This window comes from Ctenocephalides felis, unplaced genomic scaffold, assembly GCF_003426905.1.
Source record: "Ctenocephalides felis isolate EL2017-DRISC unplaced genomic scaffold, ASM342690v1 CF-g0.4_SCAFFOLD_01886, whole genome shotgun sequence".
Lineage (NCBI taxonomy): Eukaryota > Metazoa > Arthropoda > Insecta > Siphonaptera > Pulicidae > Ctenocephalides > Ctenocephalides felis.
The window spans coordinates 69,073,184-69,092,312 of NW_020538040.1; the positions used below are offsets into that span (position 1 = coordinate 69,073,184).

General features: G+C 28.5%; 1 protein-coding gene across 2 annotated transcripts in view; it reads right to left on the minus strand.

Annotated features, from left to right (window-relative positions):
• The window catches only part of LOC113377220 (putative transcription factor SOX-14), a 40,914-nt gene extending 21,785 nt beyond the window's left edge, over positions 1 to 19,129 (minus strand). The window contains exons 1-2 of one of the 2 annotated variants that reach the window (XM_026617456.1): positions 18,984 to 19,129; positions 18,429 to 18,737 (exon numbers count right to left, since the gene is read on the minus strand). In XM_026617456.1, the coding sequence (XP_026473241.1) occupies positions 18,429 to 18,533 (105 nt within the window). In that variant the 5' untranslated portion in view covers positions 18,534 to 18,737; positions 18,984 to 19,129. Of the gene's footprint in view, positions 1 to 18,428; positions 18,738 to 18,903 lie in introns of both variants that reach the window. The other variant, XM_026617455.1, reaches the window with a different exon arrangement.

A 19,129-nucleotide genomic window follows, 5' to 3' on the forward strand; every position in this document is an offset into this window, starting at 1 on the left:
AAACTATGAAAAAAATAGATTTTTAAGCAATTTTGAAATTTTTATTTTTCAATACTTGGTTTTGTTTTTATTTTGAAATTTTGATAATTTTTTTAAGCAATCGTCCTGCATAGCTGATTTGGAGTCGAAATATCAAAGCGCGTAAGCGCCCGCGTAATCGTCTAACGCGTAAATATTTTATACGGAACCCATATAAATGTACACAAAATTTGTACTCTTGAATTCTTCAAATCGGACGCTCCGTTATCTCAAAAAGTGAAATTCATTTTTCCACTTTTTGATCCGTATCTTCGAAAACGCTAGACCTGCCTTTGCCACAAAACTAATCAGCACGTCTCGTTATCAGTAGAAATCGAAGGTTTTTTGAATTATTCAAATCGGTTAATCGTGTTCGCGAAATCGTCGACGAAAATTTGTATACGAACACACACAACACACGCACACACATCAATTTTTCTAACCTAAACATCATCTAAGGTATGCCAAAATGTTCAGAAAACCGAAACGATATGAAAAAAAAAATAATTTTCGTTTTTTTTTGCGATTTACCCTATGGGAGTTAATAAATTGACTTATTTTAGAGTATAGTATACGATCAGTTTGTTCAGATTTCCTTACTATAAAAATTTAAAATGTAAATTATCATTTGTGGTTTATAATACCAACAGATAATTACAAGTGACTTAGAGAGCAAATATGAGAAAAAAACAGGTGATCTCTCTCTCAGGTTGGAGATTTTAAAACTAAAGTATATTAAATAGCAGTTATCGATTACAAACTGGGGATTCGACATAAAATATACGCCATGTTTAGTTAATAAAATAAATAATTGTAGATTTTATAAAACCGGCGTATTGCTCATTACATGCAGATTATTAATCGTATTCATATGTGTATATGCATTTATACGTTTCCAGACAAATAATTATTATAAGGAGACAGATAACAAGTTTGTGAGTCTATCAACTTAATAGGTTGGATTACCGATTGTTCTCTTATCTATTGACTCTTATAATCATTCCGAAAATTGAAATTATTCAGTAAACAAATGCAATACTCGATATGTTATTGATAATAACCAATAATTAATTTAACAATTCAAAATGTATTTTTAGTAAATTGCGTTCAATTTTTTTAAAATATATTCAATATATAAATTTATTAAGTATATAGATAAATACAATGCTTATCAATCCAGTATGTATGGCCTCGATATAGCATTTAGCATTTTACACTATGCGTTTATATTATTAACATTTTAAAGGACAATTATATGTTTTTGCCAGAAAATCCGACTTGCTATTTTATGTTTCCTCGACATTTCAAGAAATTCTGAAGCATCTGGCATCGAAATTGGATATGTGTGAGAGAGACAAAATTGAACCATAGGTTGGGGTTCTCAAAAAAGGCTCCACCGGTTTCTAGAATTTAAAAAACCATATGATGAAAACACAATAAGGAATCGCGTCGATTAGTTTTTTCTTTAGTTTTTGCGATGATCGGTAGAGCCGATTCTTCAAAATTAGCAGAAAAGTGCAAGAATTTTCGTGCATGTTTGAGCCAAAAATCCTGACTAGATTTGAAAAGTTTAAAAACTGATCGAAATATATTAGTTAGAAATTATGCGTAATCATTGTTCATATGGACTTAAAGAGCATCCTAATATATTATGGATCATTAAAATTTACAATAATGAGTCGTGACAAAATTTCAAAATTTATCGTTACAATTCTAAATGTAGCTAAATCTCAATTCGTATTGTTCATGTCGATTATTTAAACATGTCGGGAAGTTTTCGCAAATTGTCTTAAGAAAAAATGTCACTCACACCTACTTCTTTCATTACCCGTTCGACCTACGGGTAATGAGTCAAATATAAAATTATTGCTGCAATATGATGAGATAAACCGAGTCTCGAAACGAAAATTTGAAATACCTAATAAATAAATAGTGCATGCAGGTGGTTGTTAGTTATATATAATATATATGTGTGTGTGTGTGTTGGGTATATGTCGATGTGTTACATATAACAATAATTTAGCGTTCGTGTAAACATAAATACATTCTTGCAGGTACGTTCACAGACGGTCATTATAATACAAGCAAAACGTGATCGCTGGTGTTAGGTTATTGACCCGCGCATTTTCAAAGTCAACAAATAATAAACGCTCAGGGTCTGTCTTGTACATGGTGACGCACTACTTCAATGCTGTTCACGTTTATAAATATTCGTTTACATGCGCTCTCACTTGTGCATATAAATATAAATATATTTTTCTATACGAGTATATATGAGTTTATAGGTTCATTTTGCATATTTCACTATGTACGAAAATCTCGTCTCTTAATTCAGGATAGTTCTAAATCAATCTTCAAATGCGTTCACTTAATTTTTATCACATTGTTTGTATTTAAATTTAACTTTTCTGAAAGTTTTTAATAGATAATTTATTTTAATTAATTATTAACTTTTTATAGTGTACATTACAAAAATCGAATAATTATAATTTTTTGATATCTGCGTTTCGAATTTTCTGATGTTGCATGCTAAAATTTGTCACTTTTTCGGGGAAAAATACCATTTTTTTTTAAATTTTATTTGGCCTCGCTTACTCTGAGCATTTAGCTACCTACAACATTTTATTCATTTATATTCTATATCGTACTATTTTTAACTTCCCGAAGGAGAAGTTTATATTTCATAAAAGAATCCGATTCGCTAATTTTATGTTTTCTCGACGTTTCAAGCCATTCTGAATCGAATGAGACAAAATTAGGAAATAGTATGTGCGTGTGTGTGTGTGTGAACAGATTTTTTGCCATAAATCAACGTTTTCTCAAAAACGCCTGAACCGATATCAGAAATTTAAAAACCATTTGATGTATCTCAATGAGGACTATCGTTTGTCAGTTTTGTGCGATGATCTGCCAAGCCGTTTCTTTGTAATTTGGAAAAAAGTGGTAAACCTTTCGTCCACATTTAAGCTCATACTACCGAATCGATTTTAAAAAATCAAAAACTGTTCGAAAGATATTAGTTGGGAATAATACTGATTAGTTTTAGGTGAAAATCTACTGAGCCGTTTTCTTGTAATTTACTGTTGACACAGTACATTCAGCTACTTTACATGTATATATTATTTGACAGCGTAAGAAGGATCTCTATCTTACGATAGCACCTCTTAGATATTATGTATTTTGATGTAGTAAATCATTGCAGATTCTTTTTTTGAGACGCTTTGGTGGTAAAGGCTTGAGCAGGTCACACGCTAATTCGTTTGGATGACGACTTAGACAAGCTTTGTATCTAGAGCAGTTTAATTTTAAAAATTCATCAAAGTTTGAGAAAATTGACGTTTTTTGATGTTTGTTAAATTAAAATTAAATGGTTTACTTGGTATAACGATAGAGTACTTAATGAACATACTAAACTTAAGTCCCACGGAAACTGGTTCAATTATAAAAATTATTGCTTTTAGAAAATACCCCGTGTCAAAGTGATCGTTCATTTTCAATTATGTGTAATAAATCCACTCGGAATACTTTTAATCACTTATTATATTAAACCGATTAAGTCAGTTATTTACACATATAGGGAAGTTTATGTAACTTGCCTCAAGGAAAAATACCAATACCACCTAGTCTTATAATATATTCAATCTATATAATCTATACCCAATTATATATTCTTCTTAATTTTTGTTCTTCAATTTCTTTCAATTACTTTTCTTCAATTTGACATTTTCATTCTCTTTCCTCAATTTTTGCTTTCATTCGGAGTTTCTAGTTCTTTTCTACCTTCCATTTTATTCTTCATTCATCTTTTACTCTTAATACAACTCAGCCATTCTACTTAACAAATTTAATTCTAATTAATTTTGAATTAACTACATATATATTTTTTCATAAATTCTAAGTCAATGACAGGATTCGATGCAATTCCCTGTCGTGTGAGTCGAACACGGTACCAAATGAGCTATGGTCGCCACATAAGTCTCTTCATAATTTTATATTTATATTAAGAGAACTTAATACTCTTATGAGCTTGTGACTTCTTAATAACGTGGCTCTTTAGAAGGCAACCTAACGGTTGACCTGTCTCTCTTTCATATATTTTATTATAAGAATTTCTTTATTGGCTGCAGCAATGCCAGGTAAGAACAATTTTAACTTGGAAACATATTGCTGTGTATATTTCTAAGTAGAAACCGATGTCACTATTGCTTGACATCAGACTGCCCGAGTTGGAAGAAAACAGCTCTAACCACTAGGCCACGGAGGCCTAACCGATTTTAATGATTCAAAAATATTTGATTCGCATGATTATCAAAAATAATTGGATGGATCGGTAAGATTTTTGCGAAACAAAGCGACACGGTTAACCCCAGAACGGTATCTGCATGCCTCCGAGGCGTACCTACAGAAAAGAATGAATGGTATTGGTACGTTTGTTATGGACATTTTGAAAAAATAAAGCGACTATTTGTTACTAAACCAGAGTTTTGTATTTTCTGAAATAACCTTTGATTATCACAAAGTATACAATAACAAAAGACGGATAAAAAATCACTTGTTAAGCACAATACCATTCTAGGGTTAATGAGCTCTCGTCAACACCCCAAGTGATCATAGATCACAAATAATAAAGGACAATCATTGGACCGCCTTCTAAATAACCACGTTGCGCTAGTAAATCAAAAATTTCTATCCAAAGGAAACAATAAAATTTTTTAAGGTGTATTGCAAATGCACCTTGGTATGTCAGCAACCAAATACTACATAACGATCTAAGAATCGATACTGTCCAGGAGGTAGTGAAAAACAGAAGCGGAATTCATCACGACAAGATCATCAACCACAATAACCCCACATTAATTCCCGTCATGCCTCACATATTAGAAGATTGAAGAAGAAGCATCCCTTGGACCAATGCATTAAAATGAAGTATCCCACTGGGGTGATCTCCATCATGTCATATATGTAGAACTCCAGTACTGTTACTGGAGTTCTAATAATCAGCACAATAGCTTATAGAAATTTATTTTATGATTGCTATTTAATTATTGTAAATAAAATAAATAAATAAATAACTACGTAGTAGAGGAGAAGTCTCTGCATAACAGCTTACAGAACTCTTATCGTTAGTTTTGATTATTTTTCATACCAATGAAAAATCAACTATAGGTGATGTTTGCTAAACAGTTGAAACTGGTTCAAACAACTTCGTTAATATCAACATTTGCGTTGTTAAAAACTAAACAGTTGATTCAACTGCTTCGTTCTTATCAAAGCAAACGAGTGGTCATTAGATGAAATGCATCACAATGACTCTTATTGAATTATTTATATCCGTTGACTTCAACTTTTTAAAATTTAGTAAGTAAAACATATTGTAAAGTTGGAGTGCTGTTGTTTTTACTATTTGATTACAAATAATATAAGTAAATAAATATCATGTTGCATTTCTTATATGCATGACCAAAGTAATACCTATTGAATTTTTATATATTTAATTCCATGTGTATGTGAAGCATTCCTGTGTTTTTGTAACTTCATGCGTATTTTATAGTTTATTCATTTTTGTAAAATAAGATAAAATTTGAATTAGAATGTAGTACAAAAATGCAAGGCAAACCCTTGGGTTTTCCTTCTAGAAAATGCCACTGTTAATTTCCAAGCCAATGTCTATCTATAGAAAGATTGAGATTTATATGTAAATGAAAAAATAAAAATAATAATAAAAATTGATTAATCTATAATATGATAGCAATAGAGAATTTATTTATTTTCCAATACAAATTAAAATTTTAAGGCGCTGTAACTAATTTGACAATACAATGACCAAAAATGCATATAAAATACTATTTTATTACTACAATTACTTTAATGATGGTTGTATATAATAAAGAATTCTGTAATTACAAATGATAATCATAATTTTTTCGAAACAAATATTTTTTAAACTTAATCATTTGAAATTTTTAGACCAGTTTCAGCCATATAGCTTAAGAAAAATGTCACACTGTACTAGTTATATTATCATCCTTGACTTTCTTAACATCCATAGTTTATCTATGTGACTGCATATAATGTAGGTTGACTATTATTGTTAAATTATATAAAATTATATTAAATTATATTACAAATAATGGAAAAACTACTATACGATCGTATATATTTCTTATGGATGGAATTTAAATAATTAATAAATCTGTTTTTTATACAGCCGCTTCTAAAACTCTGCAACAACACCTAGATTTATTTGAAATTTGGCACAAATTTAGGAGACTAGAAATAAACAACATGCCCGTCACAATCAACTTAAATGGGGTTCAATTAACTCAGGTTGAACAAGTAAAATACCTTGGTTTTCATTTGGACAGAAGACACATGGAAAAATCACATCATAAACAAACCATTCCAGCTTGAAGTAAATTTCAAAAAGCTATACTGGCTGTTGGGTCCCAAGCCTAACTATCTACTTACAACAAACTTCTTATATACAAAGTGGTCTTGAAACTTACTGCCTTTCTTTCTGGGGTAGTGCAAGTCGATCCAATACAAACATCTTACAGAGATCTCTGAACAAGGTCCTCAGAAAAATACTAGAGGCACCCAGATATGTTCCTAATTGGCTTGTCCATCAGGACTGCAACATACACACTATAGCAGAAGAAATTAGTAGATTCGCAGCGAAATACAAGTCAAGATTGGAGAACCATCCAAATGGACTCGCAAAGGACCTATTCTCTGCAAACACTATCAGTTTGTTTTTTGACTGCAACCCAATGGTTGCTCTCTCTCTATTTTTTATGTTTTATTTTAAAAATTTCTCAAATACAGATTCTTCTTTTTAATTTGGTGCAGCAACGCCGACTAGACGCAATTTATAACTTACAAACATATTTCCATCTATATTAAGTCTGTCCGAGGTGGATATCGAACCTTCTGAGTGGAAGGCCAAAGTTCTAACTACTAAGATACGGGAAAGACTAAAATATTTATGATATAATAAATGAAAAAAATTCTATTAGAAATATTTGAAGCGCTGTGCACACCGAATGGCTCTAAATGGATGTTTCGAGTATCCTCACACAAATAATAATTAAAATACTATTTTCAATGTATCAGATTTTATGAACACAGTTTTATAATTTTTTATTTTATTTTACAATAAATCATACTTGAATATGAAAATACTTTTTGTGAAAATCACTCGCCCTGGGAAAGCAAGTAATAATAATAATAACTTTTATTCAATTTATTTTGAGTTCATTTTTACAAGAAATCAGAAAATTCGCTTCCAAATACAAGACAAGACTGGAAAACCATCCCAATGAACTTGCGTAAACATGCTCTCTCGAAATACTATTAAGAGATTAAGAAGATTAAACCCATTAGATTTAGCATAGTTAATTTACAATTTAGATTTATAATTATTTTCTCTATATATTTTACAAACTTAAGATGACTACCAATGGTACTATTTTAAAATATTATTCTACACTTTCATAATAATTGCTGAATGCTCTTCTCGGCAGTTGTAATTGGATGGAAACAAAAAAATGTGTTTTTTTTTAATCTTAATTTTATTTTGATTGTTTGAACTTCTAACGTCTACTTAATTTTTGAATTAAACTGCAATATTTGAATATCGTTTATTTTAATATATCGGTACGGATGTAAGTAAAAAAATATTAACTTTTCAAATTTGTCAACAGATTTCGAGTGTGCCAAGCGAATAACTGAATCTTATAAATAATTGATGTGAATGCTATTAGTATTTTGAGAATGCGCATATTTTGGCCGGAAACCCATAATTTAATGGAAATAAATAAATAAAAATAAAAAATATACATATATCAAGTAGTGGGTAATTAAACGATCCAGAGATCCTGCAACATTCAGATATAAGACAAAAGAATATTTTTGACTTTTTAGCGGTTTTAATAACTTTTTCAATGGGGTTCACATTAATATGACGTGTATAAAATTGAAAATTTATTAAAAGAGGTAATTATGTATGTGTTCCTCAGAACGCATAGAATAAAGGCACGTTTAATAATTCCATTAATAAATCTGAATTTGTTGGCATCAATCCAATTTCGCTGTGTTTTCCATAGTGTAACTATCCATTTTAGGCCGCGTTCATTATGGCCGTTCGCAGTTTCTGATGTGTATTTTAGCAGCTCACCTTCAACATGTTAATCCGCGCATTTATTGCGCAGATGGGATCTTATGCTTATTCTTAATGCGACTTGGTTCAGAATAATTACATCTCGTTTATATTGTTCTTTCTTCAGAACATCAGACTCACAATTGTCAGTCTATACTATATGATTTAAAAGCCAATAGAATAGATATATTAAACAGATAGGTAAGTATTTGTTATTTTTACTTGATTTTTTTCGATTCTCAATTCTCTTATTTAGGCTGTTTTGATTTTACGTATATTTGTGGTTATCTACGTTATTTTTAATTATTATAATTTTAAATAAATAATATGAAATATTAGTACTGACGTAGCGCTATTGCAATACTATTGGTTGCTTTACCATGCAATTCTCCATGCACTATTGTACGGAAATGGGAATATGAGGAAAATAAGAAACAGGCATATATATATATATATATATATATATATATATTATATACTAGCTGGCCCGGCAAACGTTGTTTAGCCATAAAAAATATTTCTAAAAATCTTTAGTATAAAAAATAACTTACGAATTAGGTGCATATTCCGTTTAGCATCGCAATGTATAATGTGAGTTTTTAAGCATATAAGTAGTAATTATGCTGTAAAAACCAAACAACATACAACGCATAACACATATGAAATAACCATTGCCTTAATATAGAAATATGTTATTTGCCATTTTTTCTAAAAACTTCCATCTCTCCCCTTATATCCCATAGGGGGCAAACACACCCAATGTCTCATTTTAAATTATGAGAGATTTTCCAAAAAAAAGCTACATTATTTACCCAATATCAAATAAAAATTTCATTGACAGTTTTTTACAAAGATTACACTTAAATAATCATCATCAGAGTTAAAAAAAACTATTAATTGAATTTATCTCTTGTAAAACTCCTTATATACCTTTTATATTAAATTTTGTATTTAGTTTTATCTTATTTTTCACATCTTTGCCAGGGTAAAGGTTTAGTTGGTTCTTTTTACCCCTACCACATATAATCTTCTATAGAGCTTGTATAAGAAAATCTATTGAATCTAAGAGAAAAATATCAATGTACCTGTATATAAAAAACAAGCGTTTTTAAGCAATTTCTCACCTTTTACACAATCTCTAGATTAGCACAAATATTTCAAGACTAAGATTGACCAAATCCATTCAGCAATTTTCGAATTGCATACCTAACATTTTATCGAGCTCCATTTTTGTATATAAGAAGATTTTCTTATTGCTCCCAGGAGCTTAAATGCTTCCAAATTGATAAAAAAATTCTCTAAAAGTTTTAGCTCTTAATATTAACTTTTAGACAGTGCGCAACTCAATCAAAGCTTCGTACGGAAATTGCATGGAAAAAATTTAGAAAATTTTTAAAATGTTTTTTAAGATAAAACTTAGCGACAAATGAATTAAAAGTGACATTTCGTGTCATCTTTTATTGAAAATTCAACGCTCTACAAAACAGGTTTTTTATAATTTGTTTTGTAGAGCGTCGAATTTTGAATAAAACTCATTCATTTGTTCGCTAAGTTATATCTAAAAAAATTTTCTTAAATTCTTGAAAATTTTTCCATGCTATTTCCATACAAAACTTTGATTGAAATCCGCACTATCTAAAAGACAATATTAAGAGCTAAAGCTCATAGAGGATTTTTTGATCAATTTGGAAGCATTCAAGCCCTTGGGAGCAAGAAAATTCGAAAATGTCCATATTAAGGACTACCCGAATATATATATATATATATATATATATATATATATATGTGTGTCATGATGTTAGTGACAATACTACTTCGAAACGGCTTGACCGATCATTATGAAATTTTATAATCACTTTCAGTATGACTAAAATCAGCCATCAATTCTCTTTAATATCTCTAAACTCTTACCATAAACCCTTATTTCGTAATAGTCATTTTAGTAATCGAATATCCTTTAATCCCGCTTTTCTCAAGGAAAAGCTTAATTATACTTCAAAAACAATTAATTTTTTTTTCAAAAGTTGTCTACCCTAAAACTTTTTTCAATATGTGTGTGTATATTGGACTACATGTATGGAGAACTACATGTTACTATCTAAGTTACTATCTAATTACATCTATACTAAGTTTCTATCCAATAGTTTTAGTTTTCCTAAGCGACAGTAAATTCAAAAAAAGAAGTTAAATGCGATCATACTAGGATAATTAATGCTCAACTATTTTAGATAATTTATATAAAATAACTTAATAAATGTATCTAAAACGACAGACAACTATGTCTTTAATTAACCGACATCGTGTAAGCGTAATATTATTTTTGATTAGATTTCTGTGATGACGCAAAAAGGAACAAATAAATTGATCGAAACAAACAAGACAGTTATAGAACACAAATCTCGAACAAATTGAGATACAGCAAATTATTGTGAAATTACATGCGCAATTATTGTGATATATTAAGTATAGTAATGTATAATGATTTCAACTTTGAAAACAATTTCAATTATATGTTATTTTTAATTTATTTATTGGAATTTGTATTATGATTAATAAAAATTTAGATTAAGAATTTGTTCTATGCTTTCTTTTAACATTGTTTAATTAGCTTTTTAATAAAATTAATAATTAACAGGTTCCATTTTAGATATTTAAATTTTATTTTAAATTTTAATTCTTGTTAATCAACTAGATGCTGGAAAGTTGATCAAGTTGACCCGTAGAGTAGTTATAGTAATGGGCCGGAAATCGAAAACGAAAATTTTTGCATTTCTCCACGTTGTGAGGGTTTCTGAACACTTTGACATACCTTAGAAAAAATTGATGTATGTTTATGTGTGTTTTGTATGTCCGCATTTTTTCGTCCACGTTTTCGGGAGCACGGATCAACCGATTTAAATGGTTCAAAAAACATTCGATTCTTATTGATAGGAATTGTGCTGATTAGTTTTTGGCAAAGGCAGGTCCAGCCGTCACGGAGATACGGAGCAAAGAGTGCAGAAAATACAAATCGAGTTTTTGAGAGAACGGAGTATCCTATTTGAATGATCTAAAAACATTAAATTTGTAATGATTGGGAGAAGAGGTGATTAGTTTTTGGCATAGGCAGTCCAGCCATTTCGAAGATACAGAGCTAAATGTGCAAAAAATGTGAGTTTTTGAGAGAACTAAGCATCCGATTTGAACAATTCAAAAAACTTTCTGCTTGTTTTAACAAAATAATTGCTTTTGGAAAAAAATTGTTTTAAATTTTTTTTTGTATATCGAAAATAATGCAGGTTTTAATTTTAATTCTGACTAAAGTTCTAATATACTTTAAACAAATAATTTCAACAATGTGATTCAGTTTATATAATTTTTATAAATATTAGACAGTGTTACAATATTTATAATAATCTATTTAAAAATATTTAACATTCCTCGAATATTTTGTTATGGTACGGGAAGTTCCAGCAATTTACCTCAAGGCACGATGCCATTCACCGCTAGTTAGTTTTATAGACAATACACGAACACCAAAGATTTATTTTAAATATTTTAATATATATACATACATATATATATATATATATACAGTGGCGTCGGAACCAAATTTTAATGGGTGGGCTCGTTTTTTTTTTTTTTTTTGATAGACAGGCAGTGGGCTCGTTTTTTTTTTTTAGAGAAATTAGCCCAAATTGATGGGTGGGCTGAGCCCCCCCATCAAAATTCATGGGTGGGCTCAAGCCCACACAGCCCACACGGTTCCGACGCCACTGTATATATATATATATATATATATATATATATATATTTAAATATATTTCTAACAGTAAAAATATATAATTAACATATTATAAAATTTTTATTTTAAATTGTATTTAATTTTTACACTGAACTAAATATGTTAATCAAATGTTGAAAGAAATATCAAGCAAATAGAGGAAACAAACATTTTCTGCAATTATTTTATGTTCACTTGTTCGATCTATTGACACAGAAATAGTGTAATTATTAGAATCTTTAAGATGTATAATCTAGGTAGGTAGTACATTTTTAGTATGCGTCATTGTGGCGTTAAATGAGGTATTTGCTATATTTCATATTGATTATTTATATTTTTGCCAATCAGCCGTCGCGGATACCTGATAAAACCTGTGAGAAATATTTTAAGTCTGATTCATGCAACATAAAGAAACTATAATAACCTATCCAGCTGATAATATTGCAACGTTTGTTGAACGCCTACTCATTTCATTCTCTCTCACTCTCCAAACACATTCTCTCAAACACACACCATATACATACATAATATATACATACATACATATATACATATACATATACATATACATATATATATATATATATATATATACATATACATATACATATATATATATACATATACATATACATATATATATATATATATATATATATATATATACATATACATATACATATACATATATATATATATATGTATATATATATATACATATACATATACATATACATATATATATATATATATATATATATATATATATATATACGTATGTTCATCATCTACTACCAAGTTTATCATATTATACATATATAATAAATGTTTTGAAAAATACAAAAAAGTCGGTTTAAAAAACTTACAAATCATCAAAAATTCACTAACAAATATAAAAAGAACAGTGAGAAACAAAAATATAAATTAAATTAATATAAAATATAAATTTAAATTTTTTAACTCCTGGTAAGTTATAGTAATTGGCCCGAAAATCGAAAATAAACATTTTTGCATATATTCACGTTTTAGAGGTTTCTGAATATTTTGGCATACCTCAGAAAAAATTAATGCGTGTGTGTGTATGTACGCGTGGATACAATTTTTCGCGGACGTTTTCGGGAGTACCGCTCAACCGATTCGAATGATTGAAATAACAATCGATTCTATTGATAGTTTTTGGGAAAGGCCGGTCCAGCCGTTTCCGAGATACGAAGCAAATGTGCAGAAATTGGAAACTCGGATTTAGCGAGATCCGGGCATCCGATTGAAATGATTCAAAAAACATTCAATTCGTAATGATGGAGAGAAGTGGTGATTAGCTTTTGTCAAAGACGGGTCCAGCCATTTCGAAGATGCGAAGCTAAATGTGCAAAAAATGGCACTTTTGAGAGAACTAAGCACACGATTTGAATGATTTAAAAAACATTCTGCTTGTGTTGACCAAACAATTGCTTAAATAAAAAATGATTTTATTTCAGAATTAAATTTGTTTTTTAATATCGAACATAATTTTAATTTTAATTCTGGTTCAAGTTCTAAAGCTCACTTATATACTTCAAATAAATAATTTTGACTTTGCAATTTAGTTTCATTCTTATAATGTTACAGTATTTCTAATAATCTATTAAACAATTAATATATTTCTCGAATATTTCGTTACGGTACGGGTAGATATCGCCAGTTTGAATATGATCATGTCAATTTCATTTTCAATATCGTTTATGGTCATCAATACAACCAACCTAATAAGAAACCATATATGTATATGTATATGTATATATATACATACATTAAAAAACCATTTTTTTGTTAAGGGCTGTCCAACTATAACACTTTTTTTCAATTTTGAAGTCAAATTTCTTCATTTTAATTTTTTTAATTTGTAATTGAAATAAACATACATCTCTAAATGTTCACCCTCCTTCCACAAATATTTATTTCATGATAATCATTTTAGTAATCGAATAATTTTCCCCACGCTTTCAGTCAGTGTTTTTTACTGAATTTTAATTCATATTTTCCGGACCTTATAATAAAGCATAGATTTTGCCTAAAAAAAACAATTTATTTTTTCAAGGTTGTCCACTCCTCTTATTATCCCATTGTACTTATATTTCCCGATGCGTACAAACAGTACATAGTTTTGCAAAGAAATTGAGAGTTTGAATATTAAAATTTGAAGATATAACAGTTTTTGATAGGGCATGCAAATCTACTTTCGGTACTTTTGGTTTTGCATAACACGATTTAAAAATTGAGGAAAGTTTTAATAAAATAAGAATTATAGTAAAACCTATGAAAAGCAAACATTTATTCTAAAACTAGTAAAATCGCCGTACAATTGCTCGATAAATGTGATGAAACTAGTGCAAAAGATAACTAATTTGATATATATCATTAGAGCGCGTACGTTCAAAAAAATTCTAGGATTATCCGACCAATATATTAAATAATTCTTAAGCAATTCTTTAAATAAAATGAGCATAAAAGTTTAATAAAGATTACTTTACATGCGTTAAATATTTAAATATCATTCTGCTAAAAGCAAGTAATCGCAAATATAATTTTTTTTTGCGAATAGAAAACTGTTCAGAGGATGAGGATATGTTGCAAAAAAGGATCATGTTGGATAGCACTTGTTAATTATGACGAAATAAATTATGTAATTCAAGTAATGTATATTACTTCTTAAAAAATGAATTAATGTAACAATCTTTATTATAAAATCGTGATATGTAGCATGTTTTTTTGAATTCTGGGAACGTAACCCCTCTTTTTGTACTAGTTCTTTGTCTCTTATAACACGGATTCCTATAACACGCTAGTTTTCTGGAACGTAATTACCGTGTTGTACGGGAGTTGCCTGTACATCAAAATTTTGAAACTTTAAGTGTGTTCAATTTAAATAGAATCAGTTTCAGCTTAGGTTAGCACTTGCATATACTATTAATGGCATTTATATGTGGCATGCTTTGCAGTGGGTAAACTATTCATATATTTTCTGTTGGCTGCTCCTATCACTCATGCACCACATTTGTAATCAGTCATTAGTTATTTTCGTACTGAACATTTTATACTAGAAATATTTGTATGGTAAAACAACGTTTGCCGGGTCAGCTAGTATATTATATATATATATATATATATATATATATATATATATATATATATTACCGTACTACTGTGTGGCATTGAAAAGTCCTCTACGCTTACCTACGAAAACTCAAGAACTATAGAGGTAGAATGGTTTGAAACAAATTAATATAAAAAGCATATAGTATCTGCAACATAAAATAAAATACAGATTGTCGTCGGATAATTTATCAAATAATTTTGCATATACAAGTATAATAGGTCAATTTGAATAGATTCGTTAATGGTGAGACTTTTTCATGCTGAAACGGCGCGAGATGCCAGACTGAATTGGCAGTGTGAATAACCTTAAACTCCCTTCACACAAGGACGACATTCGAATCGATAATTGTCGGTTCAATGCCGCCAGTTGTGCACTGAAGAGCATTATACCGTTTTCAGAAATTAAAATAGTCTGCAAAATATTTCGTACGACGACGATTTAAAACATTCATGAAAACATCTACAACTCGTACACAGAAGGTTCCAATACCATATTAAGTAGTTATATTATTGCAAAGTCCATTTACGCACTGTAATTTTGTCAGTATAAGAGTTTATCTACTGGTGCATGGCATCGTGCCATGGTATGGAACTTTCCATACCAAAAATTAAGATTTTTTTTAAAAAAAAAAAAAAAATTTAACTATGAACAAAAAAAACATTTTAAACATTTTTGAAATTTTTGAAAAAAATTTACTTTTTTCAAAAACAAATTTTTTTGTTTGAATTTTTTCGAATATTTTGAATTTTTTTAAAAGTAATTGTGCTGTGTAGCTATTTTAGAGTTGTAGTAATATAGAAGTGCGTAAGCGCCGCCTCGCAGTCTATCGAATAAACATTGGTACAAAACCCATACAAATATAAAAAAAAAAATTGCTATTAAAATCTCTACAAAAGATCTGATAATTTGATATGCACGTGTCTAATGATTATTTTTGATCGACAAATGGCTTTTTTTTATTGGATCTGTGAAACCACTGGGCCTGCCTTCCCAAATTTTTGTTCAGTTTTTCGCTTTATCAATACAAATAAAATGTTTTTGAGTCACTTTTTCCACCGTAGTTTCGAAACGACTGGACTTGCCTTTGCCTAATCAGCACGTCTCACAATCGAATGTTTTTTTAATTATTCAAAGCGGTTGATGTGTCGACGAAAATTTGTATCCGCACACACAGATACACACATACATCATTTTTTTCTAAGGTACGCCAAAATGTTCAGAAACGTTTGAAACGTAAAGAAATATATACATTCTCATTTTCGATTTTTTTGCTACTACTATAACACCCTACGGAAAATTAATTAATAATGTTTTGTTAATTCGCTATAATAACAATATGATAAAATTTATTACCAGCAAAATTCGATATGCGTATTATAAATAAAATGATCAAATAACAGTCTCCCAGTCACATTATTTTTAAGATGACTCTAGAGTTTTATGAAATCAAATGTAATTATGATTTTCAAATCGAGTTTGTCTAAAAATAAATAAAATAATAAAACTAATAAACTAACTAATAAAACAAAATTTCTTAAACGTAAATAATTCCATTTACACTATACATAACAAAATATAATTAATTTTAATAGGCTGTGAAGTCAAATATTATTGCCAACCTGTTTTTTTTTAATCTAAAAAAAAATTGATAAATAATCGTATGATTTAAAAAAAAAAACAACGATACTGCTAACGATGAATTGTGAAGAAATAGCTCTTGCGGAACAATATACTTAATAATATACTTGATTCTCATAAGTTTGAAACTAAAACAATATATATATATATATATATATATATATATATATATATATATATTAATGTTAAAAAGTACTCAGTAGGGTGAAGAAGTATTTTCTCGATGTATATTCAAATATAGTTTTTAATGCATTTCGACGATTGGTGAGTTTGAAATTAAAAATGTTGCAGAAATCTTGATATCTTTATTCATTTATGTTATTATTTCTTACTTCATTTTATTATTTTCCTTTAGTTTCTTAATTGCTGTTACTTATTATGTATATTGTATACTTTATTTGATTGTTCTTTTTATTACCTAGGCAAACAGTTTTGTATTATAAGACTCTGTAAGTCTTGATTGCCAAAATAATAAATAAAAAAAATCTAGCAACATTATTAACATACACTAAATTATATATAAATTTATTTATAATAGTAAGGTTAATTTATAAGCAGATGAAACAAAAAATCCATCGCCACATAAGAAAAATTTAAAAAGGAAAATGTATGTTTCGATACTAAGATCCTGAAGAAGGGGACATCCCCGAAACTTTGAATAAAAGAATTGAAAAATTGAACAGAAGAATTGAAGATAAAGGTGTTAAAGATAAAGCTCTTAGTTCAAAAGTTTAACAATCATTATTAATAATAATACAGAAAAACAAACATATTATATATATATATATATATATATATATATATATATAAAACATTGGAAACATTGAAAACGAGTTTTCTAATTCTAGGACAATTTTCTAGATTTGTTGGTCGTATAATAAAATTTGTATGATCCAATTAAACATATTGCATTGAGATGGGTTCAGAATTTTCTAAAAGAGTCATATAGAAAAGTTTATATGTATGGCGGAAATATTATTTGCATGCAAATATAATTGCACACACATTTATATATAAATACACACACGCACACAAACGTATATATATATATATATATATATATATATATATATATATATATACATCAATGTCAAATAACGCCCAGGGACAGTTTTACAGAGACGCACTGTTGTCAATGATATTTGTATATTTAAATATTCCTATAAAAGTGCAGATATGTATGAATATATGAATATATATATATATATATATATATATATATATATATGCATATTATGTATGTATTCATAAAGACCTAATTGTAAGTTATGCATCTATATTGAAATAATTACAATGTAAATAATTTATATAAACATATAAGTCTTATATATATATATATATATATATATATATGTGTGTGTGTGGTGTGTGTGTGTGTGTGTTTGTAGATAATATATTACATATGGGTACTAAATTGCAGAGGAAACGAAATACGTTTAAAATAATTCTTCGCCAACAAATAACGAAGATTGCTGAAATTATATCGATACGCAGGTCATAACCGAAGTGTATTTATAAATACAAAGTTAACAATTTTTAATAAATATACCATTTTCAAATTGTGCTCTGAAATCTTTAATGTTGCCTTAAGACGATTTTCTTTTTAATTTCTTATCATTTAGCATTTTAAACAAACTTTTTTAATGGTAGGGCTTTTAAACAAAATTATATAATGAAATAATATATAAAATGAAAATATAAAATAATGAAAATACCTGTGTGGCATCAGTGTAAGGAGTTGATGATTTTTTATCCACAAGTTGAGATCCAAATACAGAAACTCCACTAGAAGCTGTTTTGCCAATTTTTGTCGAAAACATAATTGTATAATTTATAAAAATTCTAAACAAGTTTTAAGTTATAGTCCTTTTGCGTGTTAGCATTGATTTAATTTTTCATTTAATACTAGAGTTTATGTTTTTTATACTATTCAATATAGAATCAAATAAAATTTAGTAATCGTAAAAAATAATGTTATGCGATGATTCGACATATTTAGCTATATAAATCGCAGTTTCGCTAAGCTAAGGAATAAAAATGAAAAATGCAATATATATATATATATATATATATATATAAATTATTCACTTTAACATTGTTTAACCATATTAGACACATTAAGTTTTATAAACAATTATCATCTTATATCATTTTAAATCTGGGTTTATCTGGGCTAAAATTTTTATATACCTTTAATGCGTATTACTTTTAAGATTAACAATTGATAAATTCACAATAAACGATTAAAAATGCGTAAAATTCACATTAACCATTAAACATTTTTGATCACAGTATAAAAAGTTTTATCGTGGGACGTTTTGCAAAACTTCACTTGCCAAGATATAGAGTATGACTAGCGCGAACGTGAGTCGAGTTTAAGGTGTAGTAATAAGCAGTCAGCTGTTTGATTCTCGAA